Source organism: Calypte anna, chromosome 6 (assembly GCF_003957555.1).
Source record: "Calypte anna isolate BGI_N300 chromosome 6, bCalAnn1_v1.p, whole genome shotgun sequence".
NCBI classification, from domain to species: Eukaryota; Metazoa; Chordata; class Aves; order Apodiformes; family Trochilidae; genus Calypte; species Calypte anna.
Genome location: NC_044252.1, coordinates 22,786,000 through 22,805,268, shown reverse-complemented (window position 1 = coordinate 22,805,268; position 19,269 = coordinate 22,786,000). Strand labels below are relative to the sequence as shown.

Sequence of the window (19,269 nt, the reverse complement as noted above, 5' to 3'; positions counted from 1 at the left end):
TTGTAAACCATATATGCAAGCGATATATATGTAGAGGGTGCTTGACTGCTCTTTTGTTTTACTGTAGAAATTGGAAGGAGAGCTGGGGACTGCAGTGGTTCACTTCCCAAAAATGTTACAGGACAAATAGATTCTAACTTAGGGACAACAAGCTTTTCTTTTTAATATATTTTTTGGGGCTTGATTTCTAACTTTCTCCAGCTGTTAATTACCTAAAATAACACGAGTTTGTTGCACTCACCTTGAGACTAGAGTCTAAGAACTAGGTACCCGTGAGAAGCAAGGAAATTTCTTTCCGAAACACACTGCACTGCATTCACAGTATTTTTCCCCACAGTTATCTACAGAGAGCTTGCTGCCAAAGCAGTTATTTGTGCCTTACCATATTTGACTGTAAGAAGGGTGAAGTCTTTCCTCCTTTCTCTCCTCAGTGTATCAATTGCATCTGTGGTTTTGTTGTTGTAATTTCTACTAAGGTGTGGTTATTCTGTGAATGCAATTAGTTACTACTAAGTATCAGCTTAGTTTAACAGTATGTGAAAGTATTATTTGAGATGTTGTACTTTCTTCATGTTACATCTGGTTCAGTGAGTGTTAGGAAGTATGTTTACCCATTCTCCTGAACTACTGACTCTACTTGGACCTCATTGACTTAATTTGTTTGTGTGGAATATTAGCTAATATTTGCCCTTCTTCACTAACCTTAATAAGTGATTTAGACTGAGGTTAATGAAAAAGTGGAATGAGCTATCTGGCTCACGTGACAGTATATATGCAAGTCAAAAAAGCATTCTGAAGCCACAGCCTTTTTTTCTTTTTTCCTAGTCTAAAGAATCAGATTATTTTTCAGACTTCTGTATTTGACCTTGCAAATGGATTATGATTGAACTTCCCTTGTTTGTCTAAAAGGTTAAGACTTCATTTATCTACCTCTTGAACTGACAGACTGCAGCTTACTCTTTCTGATGTTTTGATCTCTATGCTTTGGGCAAAGATTATTTTTCTCTATTTATATTTCTGTTTACAAGTTCTCTCTTGAATATTCTAGCTGGAATTTGTGGGAAGGGCAGGTTGTGAAAATTTCTGATCAACTGGAGTTGCTTGTAATAGCTAAGTAGGTAAAAATTTGAGCAAAATACAGGCCTAGAGTGTTCAGAATCCATTAGGCACTTGACTTCAACAGCTGATGCATGTATGGTTTGTGTTCTGCTGAAGAGTGGAGAGAAAATGGAAAGTTTTCTTCAAACTGTTATTTTCTTTGAGGTCATCCTGCAGCAGCATTGTCCTTTCTTGGCATTCATTCTGTAAAAATGAGAGAGAGAGACTGCTAAAAGACTTGATTCTCAGCTGGTCTCAATGCATTAATGCAGCTTATGGAATAGAAATGTTCCAAAGAAAACAGCAAATAGAGGAAGTGGAAAGCTTTGCCAGCTTTTTGAATAATTAGCCCAGATATTCATGTCAATCTCTAAAACTGTGTTTTCCTTGTCCTTCCCTGGATAGTATGTGTTGGCATAGAAACTATTGATAGAGGTCTGCTGTTTTCTGGGCCAAATTCCCCCTTGGGATGAATTTTATGTGAGATGTCTTTACATGAAAGTTTTCCATTTTTACCTCTATCTTACTTGGTGAGTGTTAATTTGTGATTGTTGTTGTGGCTTCTAGAGAACTAGCTCCAATAATGAACATGCCACTGAAGGAAGATAAATGGCATAATGGAAAGGCTATTTTATTTTCTAAGAATTTTAGTAGAAATAACTGAGTATTCTGTAGCTATGCCTTCATGTTTCTTTTTTGCAAAGTGTCAAACTATATTTGATGTTCTCTCTCTCTAGCTGTCAGTACTAGCTGGCTTCAGCTTTACCTGTCAGTTGAAATTGTAGTAAATTCATAGCACTTGTGTTGCTGATGCCTCCTTTGTAGTGGAATGTATCAGTTCCTTTGTGGCACAAGGATTCCTCCGAGACACAATTTGCAACGGGTTTTCATGCTGAAGTAGGATTTTTCTCATTGTATGTTTTATTCTCTTGTCCCTATAAAATGAATCTTAGCATAACAATTAGCAGGCAGAAATTTGGTACTGGAATGAGATTAGGCCTTTGATATTCAAAACACTTTAACACAGTAAATGTGAAAAACTCTTCCTGACTTATAAGGATCTTTAATGACTACCAGAGCAGTAGTATCAACAGTGGGATATTTTCAAATTAGCATTCTGATGCTGTTTTGAAAGACTGTCAGCAGTCATCATGATGTCTGTTTGCATCCCATGTTGGGCAAGTAGATTAGATTCCTATTTCTGTAGTTTATATAAACTATGTATGTACATATTTCAGTGGGAGCAGGATTGAATTTTCCCTGTATTTGGTATAAAAATTATTAAAGTAAGCTTATAAAACAAAAGTAATTAAGCCTGCATCACTGGAAAGCAAAGCAGACATACCTGTTTTCCTGCAGTAGTAACAACAGAGACTCGAATGCATAGGAAAGAACAGAAATATCTGTAAACATCTTTCAAAAAAAAATTAATTCAGGTTCTGTGTTAAATGTTAATGTTAAATGGATGGACCTGTATATGTATGGCTCAATATCAGAGGTAAAAAGCTAAAAGCAGAGGTAACACTAAGCACATTACATCTTCACACTAAGATCCAGCCTAATGTGATTGGAGTGTTACACATCTTGCTTCTACTATACAGATGGTGAAGTGAAGTAAATTAGCCCTTTCTGCGCCTCTGAGGAGTAGAATTCCTCTGTTCCTCATTCTTGGAAGAGCACAGTCTGCCAGCATGAGGCATAAATCTTCCTAAATCTTTTCATGAAGAACTAAAGAGAGATAGTGGGTCAGCATGCTGAAGAGCATAAATTCAGGGGAGGTGAACAGCTGAAGCAGAGTGCATCCTCTAGAGGAAAGTGATCATATAAAAGAATACGTAATGATATTGCAGTATGATTCTCAGTTACTGCAGTGGCAGAATCTAGATGTTTTCCTTGCAAAAAGCTGTGGCACAGCCCATTGTTCATGCTTTTAACTTTAATTTTGAGGTTTTTGTCCTTGTAATTCAGACATGAGTTTCCTCTCATTTCTGTATCTAGAAGTTACTCACAAAGATGTTACAAAGCTGCAGTTGAGAGTCAGTGCTGTGTTAACAACTGCTCTAAATTGGAGTGATAGTCTGGATTTACATTATGCACAGTAAATTCATAGTAACTTTATAATGAAACTTATTTCTATAATAGTCAAAGAATTCAGAATACCTCATTATGTTTTTTTTATTTTTCCCCCAAATTACTGCTTTTGTGGGCAGTTAAGAAAAGTGCCTCCAGAACTGCAGACATCATTGACGTAGCTCAGCTGCAGTAGAGGATGTTGCTTAGAATCTGAGTATGCCCTTCACTTGCATCACAGAAGTACTGATTGCATTTTGAAGCAGAACTGTGTGAAGTATTTGCTGACAGTGGCGTACAGTGAGCTGTTCTTTTCTTTTATAACACTTCTTCCAAGCAGTCCTAACAAGCACGCTTGTTCACGTGTTTTCCCTTTAAAGAATGAGAGTAGCAGTGTCTTGTTTACTCTCATTGGCACAAACAACTTGCTGTCTTTTGCAACTGATTAATGACTGAATATTTTGGGGATCATTTTAGTACATAATCTAAATTGCCATTAAATTATTCACAACTAATGCCATGCAGCTTTTTTTCAGTGGACACACCAAATTGGTAATAAAAAAATAAGCTGTCCTCTCTGCTCAAAAGTGAGCCCCAGATAGGAGTGTGGGATGGGAGGCTTTAGGGCAGTGCAGTGGTGCTATGCATGCTAAGTACATTTGGACAACAAAGGTAAAGATGGCTTTAGCATCAACATGCTAAAGTTGAACTCTTCTAATCGAATTTAAAGGGCTTAGGTACAGTTTTGCTAGTCCAAAGGTAGGTCGAACTTGACCATGTTTGTGTTCTTTCACAGGTAGATATAATATGTGGTGATCACCTGCTAGAACACTACCAGACACTGAGGGAAATTCGTCAAGTCATAGGAGACAGTGCAGTACAGGTATGTGTGACAGCTGAGGGCACTGTTCCAGGTTTTCTATTTTAAAATAGAAGACTACTTTCTTAAGCTATTATGAAGCACCAACTTGTCATTTAGAAAATCTTTCAAGCTTATACAATATGTATTTTACATTGTTAATGGAGTTGAGAAATACACCATGTGCGTAGATGGTGTTATGATGTTCTGGATATGATGGGTTTGTGGTGTGTTTTTCTTTTTTTCTAGTCTGAAACAATTTGCTATCTTGTCAGTCATAAATTGTACCATCCTTTCTTTGAATTAACAGTCCTTGTTTTCCTCCCTGGTGATTGTATTTACAAGAAAGCAAAGGACTGAAGTATCCCAAATAAGGCTAGCCTTGTGACTGGGGCAGGGGAAGAAACTTTCTCCTAAAAGCACAAACCAAAGATAAGAGAGTAATGAAGGCAATTAATATGCTTGATGCATAAACAGGCCCCAGTCACAGCATGAGTGTACAGCCAACTATTTATTCTTGATAACTTTACATGCTGCTGGCTCTGCATATAAGAAAGCATTCTTTTGTTTATACGGGAATCTTTTCAAGCATTTTTATAATTGGAAGGGTCACACCATTTTAGAAGTGCAGTAAAAAAATTAAGTAGTCTGCCCAGGGCTTAGTAAGATATAGATGTAAAATTGTGATGTACAGTGAATATTAATATGTGTTAATATGTGTGTTAATATGAACTTGGAAGCCTGGAAAGGTAATGTTTAACCTAGTACACTGGGAAATAGGATTTGGATTGGTATTTTATTTAGAAAGCAATCTAAGCAGATGACAGACTAAAACAGTAGGAAATTCAGTCCCCGTAACTAGTTTGTGTGCACACATGCACAGTCATTTACACTTCAATTTCCAACCAAGTCCTTTCATCCTGCAAGAGGGCTTCTGTCTCAGGAGCAAGAAGTGGAAAGCTGATTTCAAGGTATCTTGGGCATTGCACCACCTGTACCTGATTTGAGTAACAAGGAGGGATCCCACAGTCAGGGCAGACCTGTGGCTCATGCTAGTGTGGGCTTGGAGGCTTGTGGTGTGCCTCAGCTTCTGCAGTCAAAGGTAATAAATGTCATACTTGATGTCTTAGATATTTATATGATTTATGAAATAAAAATGTCACCCAGAGAACTTCAGGAAGCAGGGGATAGAAACCATGAGGAAGCAGCATTGTTACTGAACTTGCTTCTAACACAATGAGCCCATGTTAAGTAAATGCAGAAATGAACACATAGCAATTGAAATGCTCTACTAAAATCTTCAGTAAATAGCTGGTGGAGTGTAATTTATTTCTCAGTCCAGGGTACAGTCAAATGCACATGCTTTTAGGCTTCATCTTAGTACAGAAGCTTTTCATGTGTGAAAGGCACTTTTGAGGAAGCACTTTAAGGAAAACTGCATTGGTTTTCTTTCTTGTTAGCAATGGATCAGCCTTGATGAATGTTTAGTGGCTAAGCAGTAGTCAGCGGCTCCACAAAGAACATCTCCAGTGATGTTTCAGGTCTCATTATTACAAACTCATTATGTTAATGATTAATTCTAAGATCTTTGCTTTTTGTAAAGTCTTGTGCATTCTCACTTTTGCCAGTTTTCATTTTGTAACAAAACCGCTTAGGATACCAAATAGTTATAGTAGGAATGTTGTAAATAAACCACGGTTGCTTCTTTTTTAAAACTGAAGTTGTTGAGACATTTTCATGTTTTATAGTCTCACATTGTATTATTTTGCAGAAACAAAGAGGATGCATTTCTAGGATTAAAAATCTGTCAAAAATGGTTTTTTTAAACAATTATCCAGAAACGGGGGAGATTATTAGATCAAGTCTAAAAATTGTAAGAGTTGTTTCTTTTTCACCAAGACCTGAAATGTCATTAGAGGTGTAATCATCCCATCCAGTTGAGACTGGGAAGGAACTGCTGAGGAACATTTGATGGATTTTAAATTAAGCTTGAGGGGCATCTTGAGCCATGATTAACTTTCCTGCCTTTCCAAACCAGTGTTGGGACCACTCATCAAAACTACTCTTGTCATTTACCAGTTTCTGAGGTTCACTGTAGATACTTCATAACAGGAAACAAAGCCTCAGTAGCTACTTTCACAACAGAAAATCATCTAAAGGAATAAACGTTGGGGTTTTTCATTGAGATGAGTACAGTCGCTGTTAGAGGTGAAAATTAACTGCTCTTCTCACCTGCATTTTTTTATTTGCAGCTTCATTGATATCAACAGTTACTCCTTTTGCTAAGAAAAGTGATTTTAAAAATGCAGCTTAGTTTCTCTTTGCCAAAGGCATGAATTTTAATTTGGGTTCTTTGGCAGCATTTATATTGGAACATTCTTCCAATGCAGTGCAGTATAACATATGTTGTGTGTGATTTATTTTTCTGAGCCATGATCAGAATAATTCCTTAGGGGCCTTTACTCCTAAATGGTTCTTAAATGCTTGAGTGTTTTGTGAAGATTTTGGGGGTTGTGGTTTTTTGTTTTTGTTTTGTTTTTCCTACTGAGTAACAGTAGATGCAAGCTAGCAGGGTTTTAGCCGTTCTGAATAGCTGTGCTTTTCCAGCATGTGTGGGAAGATCAAATGTGATCTGTAGTAAAATAAATATTCGTGTTACTGGCCCCATAGTAACCTGTTTGGGGTAATTGGAGTAAGCAAGCAACGAATTTTACTGGTTGAATGTGAACAATTAACATGTTAGTTTATGAGTATTTGATAGAAAGCTAAAAAAACATCAGGAATAAATCTAATCTTGTAGCTCTCAATATATTTTAACATCTGAAAATATGTGGTTGGTTCAGTCTTTCTGATTAGCTCAAAATAAGATTTCTGGCTCTGTTAATGTTAAAAACAAAATCACAGAATTTATATAAACAGAAGCAACTTCACTTAATTTTTAAATCAGTGTAAAGGTTGTGGAATTTACTGCAACGAGAGATCAAAGACACTGGTAGAAATTCTTTAAAGACTTGGATCTTATTACCAAGCATTGAGATCTTCCTGTAATTAAGGGTTTGATCAAGTAGCTGAGGAAGGAAGCTTTTAACTAGCTGTATGGGAATATAATGTCTACCTTGTATTACCTTCCTCTCCTCTGCTGCAGAAATGCAACGTGATGAGAGCTGCTAGTTATTTCCACTTATCTGAGACTGGCCTTCTCAGAGCTCTGCAATGCTGATGGGTATAATGAGCTCACACATGGGAAAAGCTAAACAGAGTAGCTTCCTTTATTTCTCTGGCCCTTGGCACAGATGTCTTGCAGTATATAGTGGTCTCTTTGTAGCTTTTACCTTTTTGTAACGAAATGCCTTATTTTTGTTTGTTTTTTGCTCTCTCCTGAGCTAGGCAGTAAGAGCTGTGATCTAATTTAATTACTGTCAGCTTTTAGCACACATCTGCAGTGAAAGTGCTTTATTCTTTGCTGTGGGGATATTAAGGTTAGAAAAGGGGGCACTTTGTGTTGCTGCTGCTTTTATAAGATCAAAAGGTGCGTCTACAAGGATGTTGCTGTCTGTCAGATCCACTCTAAATTTGTAGTTGGGTGTAACAGGTGGGATCCTATAAATTTTTTTCTTTTTTTAGGTCAGGTTCACAAATGTGTGACAGAACACCAGAGCTGTAAGAAGGGATCGGGATCATGTTTTAGTTTGCTTTTCTTCTGGGCATGCCTGAGTTAGCCTGTTTTGAGACTTCTAATAGCCAGTGAGAACTCATTCTCTGTTTGGATTTCCTTTTAGGAACAGTAACTAGAGAAAGTAGCTGAACACATACAGAAATGTCTAATATTTGAAAAGTAAATAATTACAGAGTAAGCAGTTCCAGCACTGGGTTAACTCTCAGCTTCTCATTGTAGAGAAGGAATTGCAGTGAGTTTGGCCTTTGGTTTAACAGGGATGTTTCCGGTGTAGGTAGATTATTTCTTTGTGTCCTACAGCCAAATGTGCCATTTGAAAACTCATTCATTAAAGAATACATTGTGTCATTTTCTTCTTATATAAATATTTATTTCCTTTAAGAAATCCTTCGTTAGATCAAAAACTAGTTTTGATCACAGGCCTCAAAAAAGGAAGCTCAAATGGGTCTTTTTTTCTACTGAAGTAGCTAATGGACATAAGGAGTAAGTATGCCTTTGGGAAGGTATAACAACATACTGTGAGCCAAGAGGTTCTTCAGTAACATTGTAGCACCTGATCAACCTAAAAAGAAGTGAAGACAGTGGGAATCTATTTTCATTTCATAGGCATTTTAATGTGCTATTTCCCATAGCAGCCTTCTAGTTGGTTTTGATGGTTCTTACAAAATAATTACTTGACCCACTTTTCTTAGTGCCTGCATTTTATTCCCTTTTATCAGATCTTCATCTTCTGTCATGTCCAGTGATGCAAAGCATTTGGATTTAATTTCCCTTAGATTTGACTTGTGGATCTTAGAAGTTTGTAGATTTCAACATTCATAGAAGATGAGTAATCAGAGCTACAAAGCTATTTTGACTTAGGGCTCAGGAACTTCCTGAGAAAAGCTTTTGAAATTGGAAAATCATACAGGGAGGTAGCATACTTGCACTTTTCATGTGTATTTATCTAGGCTTTCACCGTGGGGTAGTCCTTTGATCTGCCCTGGTGTGGCCATTATTAGGACCTTATATCTTTATTTCATTTTTTAATTTCCTCCTTTTTTGGTGCCATCTTTTCCTGACTTACAATATTAATCTGCTCTTTAAGTAAATGACAAAAATCTGTAACCAGAATCAGTTTCAGGTCTTACTAAATAAGCATGACAGCTAAATGGATCAAAGTAGTGCTATTACAGATACATTCTCCTTTGTTATGAATCTGTTTTCTTTCACCATCACCTTTAAAGACTCCCATAGCTCTTCCATTTTTTTCCTTTGAAATCAAAATAGTGCAATTTCTCTCTTTTTTACAAGACTAATAGCTTTTTTTCCAGTGGCACCATTTAGCTTCCAGACAAAGATACAGAAACTAATGGTAGAATAAAGAGTAAAATAATTATACACAGGACCAATTAGGGTTGTTTTCTGCTGAAAGAGCTTTGTGGCACTAGAGGCAAAACAAGGCTATTTTTAGAGTAAGAGGTCATCTTCCAGACAGAACATAAAGGTATTGATTGGCACTGTCTGAAAAGAATTCTCAGGGGAAGAAAAGGAGAAATTCATGTGTGGAAAAGCATGACTTTCTGTCATCTTGAGTCTTTTTGAGATCAATTTCTTAATCTTAAATTTCCTCCAGTGCAAAATATCTCAGATTTTTCTTAAGTTGTAGGCTACCCTGACAAGTCGAAAGCATTTCTATAAATATAACACATTACTGTTTTAAAATAAAATTATTTCAAAACTCTGTTCAAACTGCTATAGTACTTCCTCATGTTACTGTATTATAATACAGAACTTGCATAGTGATGACAGCCATTACCAATATTTTTTTTGTAAATAATTTTTTAATTAGAAGTTGTTGGGTTTTTTTAAATGTCCTGGTATATCTCCTCACACAGAACCATGCAACTTATTTGGAACTTAAATTATCTTAGGTTCTGTATGTTAATAGATAAAAAACATCAGAAGCAAAATATGGTACAAGTTTTAACTTGTCAGTTGTGATTAATATGGTTCTCTCTTCAAAAGAAAACTCTTATTAAAACCTGTCAATATAAATAGGTCTGATGCAACAGGATGGATTCCTAGTGGATCAGTGATGGAAGCAAACTTATGCTAGACCTTTTGCCAGCTGTGTGTGAATTAAGTGACATAAGTGAGGCTAATAAGTTGGGAAGTGTCCTGTTTCATAGGTGAAGGTCTTTTTTAAATGTGGAGCAGCCACAGAAGCACAGTTTAATAAACCAAGAGGTTTTATTTTATCCCTTGCTTTATTACATAATAAATGTATAGTAGTAATCCAGGGTCTTCCAGTACAGTTTTTGGCAGCACCTTCTAGAACTACTTAATTGTTACTTTTTTTTTTTTTCTGACTCACAGTATCATGTGGAAAGCACCATGTGTAAGATTAGAAAATTTCATTATAACTTCATAATAATAGGAAAATAGTAGGTTTTACCTTTTATCTGTTTTAACACCTTTCTCCATCTCTAAGAAGAGAGGGGGAATATAATTATTAGCTGTTACATTTCAAAACTTGAATTCACCACACAGAAGGGACATGCTTTAAAATGATGACATTGAAGCTGATGTTCTGCCACACACTGACTGTCATACCAGGTGGTGAGAGAAAGGTGAAATGTTATAATGATACAGTTTCTTTCTCCTCTCTCTAGGATGGTTTGCTCGTACTGCACTACGGAGTGGTAGTAGCTCCATTCACTGTAACTTAAAGATTGCTAGAATATCAGAAATCAAAAGAATCCAAAGTCATCAGGCTTCTTCACTGCTGTTTCTCACCAAAGAAGGCCATCATATTTCCTGTGACAGGAAGCAAGGAACCACCACTAACTGCAGTATGCTTGTAATTTAACATCTGACTTTACCACTGTAAAAAAATTACAGCTTCTGTAAGTACAGCTATGGATGTTGCTATGCTTTGTGTTAGAAATTACTGTCTTCAAATTTCACTCAGCTCAGGGAATTTAAAAGCTCAGAGTAGCTGCATTTTTTACTTTCTAAACCAGCAAGGTTTCACAAGCTGAACAGCCATTTTTTCCTCTTAAGCTATGAGATACTGCTTTCTTTCTAAGTGTCTAACTAGACCAGTGCTCTCAGGGATGATCTTCAGTGGGCAGTATAGTTTATCTGGGAGAGGAGACAGTCATTTGACTAAAAAAAATAAATGTGCTGTGATCATCTGTCTTCAGAAGTGATTTGGGGAGAGGAAGGAAACTTTGGAAATGCAGACCAAAATAGAACATCATAAGCATTGTTTTTGAGAAGTAGCATAAAATTCTGTTGTCTTTTGCACTGGAAATATTTTTGCTGGTAGTTTGGCTTATACCAAATGGTGGATCATGCATCTCTATAGAGATGAACTGGCTATAAGCTGGTTGAACTATGCATGAAAAATAAAAGTAGCATTTCTTTCTACCTGCTTGCTGTATGTAAAATAATCACTGTCAGCCTGATTCTGCTGTCATGTAAAATGGGCCAACTGACTTGACTGGCAGAAGCAGAAATCCTGTAGCACATATATTTCTAGCAGCAGTGAAAGTGAGTGAAAACAGCAGCTTTTTTTCACTCTCTCTAAAGTGTACGAGTGTATTGTAGTGGAGACCAGGGTTGACTAATGTAATACTTACCTACCAGATTCACAGAGGACATTAGGTAAATTTTAACATATTAAAATTTTAGGTTTTGTGACAACTGTAGTACTTCAAATTGTGTTTGGTTTAAGATTTCCATAGTGTCTTACGCAGCGTTAAGGACTGGAGCTTTATGTGTTACGGTCTTGCTGCACATTGGGTCATCAGTGTGGGGAGTCATGAAAGCTATCATTCCTTTACAGCAAACTCCCTCCCTTCCCTGGAGTCAGTGAAGGGAGAGGGAGGAGATTCCTTTGTAAGGTGTCTCAGAGCACCCAAGTTAGCTAAAATGCACTTGCTCACTGTCAGCCTGGGAGGACTGGCACCCTTTGTCTAAAGAAAGCTTTCATGAATCCTTCTTCAGGTCTTTACAGTATATGCCAAGTTTTGTCAGTGAGGATGACACCATAAGAAAAAAAACCATCTTGTTTGAAGTAATTTTTGTGATGCTTCTAAAATGTAACAAACATTTCTAGTTACAAATTCCTATTTTACCTTTAAAGTTTGTATTCAAGTAGTGTTTAAAATGCAGCAGAAATGAGATTATTTTGTAAACACTTTGAGTTATGTTGATAAGAAATTATATATTGTAACAGTAAAATAAACTTTATTTTCATGAATTTAAAATTGAGCTATCTCATCTCCATGCTGTGCTCCTTCAAAATTACATGTGTGAGCCTGAAAATTATAGCAGTTGATGTTGAAACTGCTGGATATAGTCTGGGGTTATTAGAAGTAAATTTCAACTAGGAGGTTGAGTGGTGAAGAAAAAATAGTTTAATACCCGAATCACCACTGAGGCTAACTGCAGTAGCTAGCTGGAGTAACATGGGATTTCTGGGACTCATTTCAATGAAGATTTCAGTGAGAAATACTTCGGTGAAGAGGTCAAGATGATTTTTCAACACAGTTGCAGGAGAAGTAATCCTGTGAAGTTGAGTCCCTTTTTGGTTTGTTTTTTTTTTAATGTGCATATTTTTGTCAAAGCCACCTCTAGATCCTTTTTGTTTGTGTTTATGGCTATCCTCTGTGAAACAGATCTTTCTCTACTGCTCTCATCATCCTGTCCTGGCTTTACACAAGGCATCTGGTTCATACACTTTGTACTGCCACTTCCTACTTCATTATCATTCATGGTTTTGTTTTCTGTGTATAGATCAATGCTTTAAAAAGAGTTGGTATAGTCACATTTTACACTGTAAATTTTTTCCTAATACAGGGTTGAATTTCATGACCACAGAGGGTCTTATTTGCAGAATTTAACAGCTATTAAGAAGCTGATAGTTAATTCAGTTCATGTTGTTCTAAGATACAGCTGAATTTTGCATAGCCTCAATGAGTTGACTGTGCTGCCACTGGCTCTGATATCAATGTCAGCATCTTGGTATTCCACTCCCACTTTTATTTTTTAATTTAAAAAGAAAGGCTTCTGCAAATCTTTGAAGAGAGGGTTTTTGCAGGGTTTTTTTTGCATGTGCCGTCTTAAATGTAGAAGGCCAAGACAATGTACTTCATTCTTTGAGTGGCTTAATTAGAAGGATTGAAGTATTTTCCTTTTCCCTGTGATACTTTGGTATGAATGCTTAGTGACCTTTTATTTCCCACTGGTCCACTTATTTCTTCCTTACCTGCCTTCAGGAAGCTTATTCTTAGCTTTCTTTTCCTGGCTGAACATCTCATTTGCTCTCACCTTAAAGCATACCCTGAAGACACTGCTGCTTGATCTGTTCTCCTGGGCTGCAGTACCCCCCCCAGGGCTCCTCTTGGCACACCAGCAGTGCAGTGGGGGTGACCTTTGGCTGTTGCCAAGGCTGCTCTGTCAGCTGTGTGGTTTCCTGTGTAAAGATAATCAGTCTGCTTGCTCTGAAATGTGCCAATCTCCTCTCAGCTCTCGCCCTGCGTTTTTTATTTCTGTTGGTCTCCTTTTAACCTTGGCTTTCCTCCAGCCACCTTTGGTCCTGATGATAGGAAGAGCTTCTGTAACTATCGGCCATCTATGGGATGGCATCTCTGCCTTCTTAGGAGGTGAGCCAGCTTTGTGCCCTGTAAGTGAGGGAATGTGTGCTTGGACTCATTCATTATTTTACAGGCACTATTATTTCCTCACTTGATGAATCATAGAATGGCTAGAATTGGAAAGGTCCTTAACGATCATCTAGCTCTGAGCCCTCTGCAGAGGCAGAGACACCTCCAACTAGATCAGGTTGTTCAAGGCCCCATCCAACCTGACCTTGAACAGTTCCAGGGAGGGGGGGCAGCTTCTCACCACCCTCACAGGAAATATTTTTTTCTTTATGTGCAACCTAAATCCCTGCTCTTCAAGTTTTAAGCCATTGTCTGTTGTCATCTTGCTACACACCTGTGCAAAAAACGCTAACCCAGCTTTCTTGTAGGCCCCTTCAGATATTTGAAAGTTGCTATAAGGTCACCTCAGAGCCTTCTCCAGGCTGAGCAACTCCCAACTTCCTTAACCTGTCATCACAGGGGAGGTGCTCCAGCCCTCTGATCATTTTCCTCTGGACATGCTCAATGAGCTCTATGTCTTATGTTGTGGAATTCAGAAATGGACACAGTACTCCAGGTGGGGTCTCACAAGAGCAGCCCAGAGGGGAAGAATCACCTCCCTTAACCAGCTGGCCATGCTTCTCTTGATGCAGCTCAGGATAGCTTCAGTTGGCTTTCTGGGCTGCTGGTGCACATTGCTGCCTCATGTTGAGTTTCTCATCAACCAACACCTCCAAGCCCTTCTCCTCAGGGTTGTCCTCAATCCTTTCTCCACCCAACCTGTTTTCATGCACAGGATTGCCTTAACCCAGGTGCAGGACCTTGCACTTGGCCTTGTTGAATTTCATGCAGTTTGCAGGACCCAACTTCTTGAGCCTCTCAGGGTCCCTCGGGATGGCAATGATGAAATAATTCTCTTTTTATTTTCTGGTTCTCTTTAGCAACGTCATGGCTAACACAGATCTTAATTAAATACTATTTGTACTGCAGCACAGTTCTGAAATGCCTTACCCATCTGCTAACTCACCACAAGAGAAGATGGTGAGTCCTAATGTGAGGAGTTCTTACAAAAGCAGAATCAAGCTACAATCCAGTCATGAGCATTGAGTTGTGTCTGTTAGGTTGTGTGTGTTCCCTTTGTGTTTAATACAGATTTAGTGTCATAAGAAGACAAGGTTCAAGAGAACAGTGAAATGTGCAGCTGAGCCTTCTGAATGTAAGGGCACTGTGAATGCAGTGTGTAACTTTGAGCTCTGATCTGAACATTGCTGCTGCACCCATCCCTCATCTGCATTGTCACCAGACTGTGGCACACATGAGCCAGGAGAACCCTTAACAATTATTCCGTAGGTGCAGAACAACAGCTGAGTTTTACTGAAAAATCACTCAAGCTTGTCTAATACTAGTCTGCATGGGATTGCTTTTCAAGGAATCATTAGGCTTTTATGTGCAATGATTTATGTTAGTAAATGTTAGCAGTCACTACCAAATTAAAATTGCAGCCCTGGCATTTCTGGTTTTATTTTTCCTCAGTGTGGAGTATCATTATGTGTGCCCAGGTGGCCAAGAAGGCCAATGGCATCCTGGCCTGTATCAGAAACAGCGTCACCAGCAGGTCCAGGGAGGTGATTCTTCCCCTGTACTCAGCGCTGGTTAGGCCACACCTCGAGTACTGTGTCCAGTTCTGGGCCCCTCAGTTTAAGAAGGATGTAGAGGTCCTGGAGCAGGTCCAAAGGAGGGCAACCAGGCTGGTGAAGGGACTCGAGCACAGGCCCTATGAGGAGAGGCTGAGAGAGCTGGGGCTGTTCAGCCTGGAGAAGAGGAGGCTCAGGGGAGACCTCATTGCTGTCTACAACTACCTGAAAGGAGGTTGTAGCGAGGTGGGAACTGGACTCTTTTCACAGACGACCTTCAACAAGACAAGAGGACACAGTCTTAAATTGTGCCAGGGGAGGTTTAGGTTAGATATTAGAAAGAATTTCTTCACGGAGAGGGTGATTAGGCATTGGAATGGACTGCCCGGAGAGGTGGTAGATTCTCCGTCCCTGGAGACATTTAAAAAAAGACTGGATGTGGCACTCAGTGCCATGGTCTAGCAACTGCTGCGCTGGGTCAAGGGTTGGACTAGATGATCTCTGAGGTCCCTTCCAACCCGGCTAATTCTATGATTATCATGAAACTTGTGCTCTGCACAAATTGGGGAGGGGAGGAGGATTCACTCCAGCAGTTGAGAGAACCTAATAAGAGAGCCATAGTTTTGCCAGAGTTTTGATGATTTAATCATTTTGATAATGACATCATTATTGATGATGTCCTTCTTTTAAAGGATGTGGTCAATTTTTCCACGAGTCTTAATGTGCTGCATACTGAATAGAGTACACCAGCTGCCATCTTGAATGTTTAGGTACTTTAAAATATACTTGCTCTGCTGTGATAGGTACTTGCTCAGAGATGGAAAAAATGGTGCAAATGGCCTATTCTCCTGCTTTTTATATTTTTTCCAATCTCCTTTATTTTTTTCCCTGTAACCCTAACTAGTTCAGCACAAAGAGAAGCAGCAAAGTGATCATTAAGTTGAATTTTATTCCTGTCATCTCAGGATACCCTTGCTGAATGAGCCAATGGATATGTATGTTTGCTGAGGTTTTGGAAAGTTGCCAGAGGTCTAATCACTGAACAGATCACATCTTATTGTTTTTGTGAGATAAATGATAATCCCATCTCATTTGAAATGCACTATTGATTGGCTGCTGAGCAGCTGTAAAATTCATGCTGGAGCTGTATCACTATCTTTACTGGGTTTGAATCTAATATAACAATATACTTGTGTCAAAGCATCAGTGGTCTGCAACAGAAATATTTCACAAAGTGGAAAAAACAGCTTGTATTTCCTCATTGCTTGGTAAAATAGTCTATTTGGAAATTAAATCTTAAAATGTCTGCTTTCTTCTAAGGAAAAAATAACAGGAGAAAAGTGGGTGGTGGGGACTTGGCAAAGTTTGAGAAAAATCATGTGTTCCTAGGAGAGCTGTTTTGTATCCCTTTTCATGTGGTGCTAGGAGGCAACCAGTTGTTCCAGGTCCACAATGTGCTCAGTGCACACTGCTTGCAGCATGCTTTGCTGCAGCTTGCAGTGACAGAAGCAATTACGTTATCTGATGGACCAGTGTGTCCTTTCTGGCATATACCTGCAGCCAAAAGGTAAGAACTTCCCAGTGAGAAGCTCAACACCCTTTACAAGAACCTGAAGTCTCCTTTTTCTTCTTCATGGCACGTTTCACATGAAAACATTTCAGCCATTTGTTGCAATAACGTAGGGAATTATTTGTGTGCCACAACACACAGAAGTGGAGCAGTGGTGGTCTTCCTCTGTGTAAGAGGATAAGAAGAAGGCAGGGATATCTGCTTGCTTTTCTCTGTTCTGTTGACTTGCTGTATGACCTTGAGACAAGCTCCTCATTTCTCAGCTCTGTTGATCTAGAGCAATAACTTCTATTAAGTGGTCTGTGTGTAAACTCCACAGTACTGCTGGGTATGTGAGGGCAGCCAGCAGGCTGCTATTGCCAACTCCTTCATGAGTCCAGGTATAAGAAGGCCAAGTAACACCACCTGTTATCAAAGCAACCAAGTGAGTAAAACGTTGCCATATGGTAAACATCTGGGCTGCATTCATTGTGTTGCAGGTTGTTCCAGCTCCAAGTAGGTTTAGTTATTTATGGGATACTTTGAGGAGATTCATTCTGGGGTGAGGTTTTAAGTTTTTTTGGTTTTGTTTGTTTTTGTTTGTTGTTTGGGTTTTTTTGGTTTTGTGTTTTGGTTTTTTTGTGGGGTTTTTTTGTTTGGTTTGTTGGTTGGTTTTTTTGGCGTTTTTTTGGCGTTTTTTTTTCTTTTCATTGTAAATGAGCCCACAGTGAAGCTTCTTTTGGTGTTCAGGCATTCATAACCTCTGCCCTTGGAATGGGTTTTCTGGTGCCTAGTAAGGGAAGCTCAGCTTTTCTTTTTCAGCTTCCCCTAATGTGGCTGCAGTAAAGCTGATGAGCATAAAAAATTACTGTGGAAGGGTTTAGGACATAAAGGGGAGTTCAGTCAGTATGATCCTATAATTCTTGCTTCCTTAAGAATCTAGCCTGAGTGTTTTGGCTTGCTGAAACATTTTGGGTTGCTTGAAACATTGCTGGCCATTCTTTTTCATGCATCTCTTTGCTTGACTAGGAATCTGTTACCGAGGTGCCTTGTGTCTTAGGCTTGGGTTTTGTTGTGGTTTTTTTTTATTTCCATTGAAAATCTGCTTAAACTTAATGATGTTGGACCTGTTGGCGCAGGTCCAGAGGAGGGTCACAAAGATGATCAGAGGGCTGGAATGCCTCTCCTATGACGACAGGCTGAGAGAGTTCCAGTTATTTAGCCTAGAGAGGACAAAACTCCAGGGATACTTTATAGTGGCCTTCCAGTATCTGAAGATACTACAGGACAGCTGGGGAGGGATTGTTTACAAGCGTGTGTAGTGACAGAATGAGAGGCAATGGTCTTAAACTAGAGTAGGGTAGATTTAGATTGGACATTAGGAAGAAGTTCTTTACTATGAGGGTGGTAAAACCATGGAACAGGTTGCCCAGAGGTTGTTCAGTCTGACCTGAGCTCTTCCAAATTGCATCTCTAAACAACTTTTTCTTTCCGGATGATGGTCCGGTCTGTGCATGTATGCCACCTGGGAGAATGGCCACGTGTGTCAGAGCATATACAAGGCTGCCCTGGGTGTAGGGGAGCCAGGGGCTCGTGTCTCGTATGGTTTTCTGAGGTGCCCACAGCCAGCATCTGCCTCCTTGCCCAAAGGCAAAGGAGCTGAGCTGGCCCTGCTGCAATAGGTACAGGCTCTGCTGCCTCTTTTTTCAGAACTGATGTTCAGGACTGATGGCACCCCAAGAGCTTTGTTTCCATCTCTGAGCAGCAAGTGGATGTGTGCCTGGAGCTCTGGAATTGCAATCTGAAATTTAAATTTTGGGGTATTTCCCTTCCACCTAAGCAGGTATGTCTGTGTTTAGCATGAACACTGCTCCTGTGTTGTTACAGTGGACACAGCTGAGCTTCAGCAGAGTGCTTGGTTCTGGGCAGCCATGTCCTTACAACACATTCTGCTTTAACAAGGATAAAATAATTTATCAGAGAGTTGCAGCTTTCTCTCTGTTCTGGATTAAGACTCCAGCACAGGCTGTACTGCCCTACTTCAGGAGTGCATTCCCCCACCCCCATAATCTGCAGCCCTTTTCCTCAGCTGGAATCTGCAGGGATGCCAACTGCCTGAGAAGACTTGCATGAATGAGCTTGCATTGCTCATACTGTTTTGATATAAACTTTGCTTCAAAGTGTCACACCCCACGGATGTGGATGTTTGATCATTCAGATGCATCTGTTCAGCTGCTGGCATTCAGGCTCTGCGTGGGTCCCTCACTTGGGGAAGAAGCTCTTCTTGAAGAGATCTGTGCTAAGAGCTGGGTGGATCCAGCCAACAGTGCAGAAGGAGAGTTTTCTCTGAATTCCCTATTGATTCTTTCTTGATAAATGACAGAGTTTTTCTCCAGTCTGGAAAAGGAGATGTCTGCATTCCTGTCAAAGGAAAATGTTTTGGGTTTTTTTGCTTTGGCTGCTTATTCTTTGGCTTAGGCTTTAATGAATTCCGGCATGCATCCAGGTAAGCGTTATTAGCAAAACTCTACGTGCAGCCATTGTGTCTGTTTTTAAGGAGCTGTATGTGTCAGCTCAGACAGTTATAGGAGCCTCTGGTAGAACTGAAGGACCCTTGGTTCCAGTACCTCAGTGGGAACATGGCTCTTCAATCACTGGAGCATCAGGAGTGTGACCCAGGCCTGCCCCAGCTGAATTCCCAGGCAATGAAATGAGCAGAGCCAGGCAGTGCCAAAGCACACCTGCACAGT

The 19,269-nt window shown here is 39.4% G+C and overlaps 1 protein-coding gene across 4 annotated transcripts in view; it reads left to right on the top strand.

Moving 5' to 3' along the window:
• PCGF6 (polycomb group ring finger 6) overlaps positions 1-19,269 on the top strand; it is a 38,178-nt gene that overhangs the window by 13,406 nt on the left and 5,503 nt on the right. Inside the window, exons 9-10 of one of the 4 annotated variants that reach the window (XR_003987704.1) lie at positions 3,965-4,051; positions 10,358-10,591. Coding sequence is in view for 3 of the 4 variants with exons in the window: in XM_030452903.1 (XP_030308763.1) it covers positions 3,965-4,051; positions 10,358-10,414 (144 nt within the window). In the remaining variant the exon portion in view is untranslated. Of the gene's footprint in view, positions 1-3,964; positions 4,052-10,357; positions 11,731-19,269 lie in introns of those variants that run through there. The other 3 variants (XM_030452903.1, XM_030452904.1, XM_030452905.1) reach the window with 3 other exon arrangements.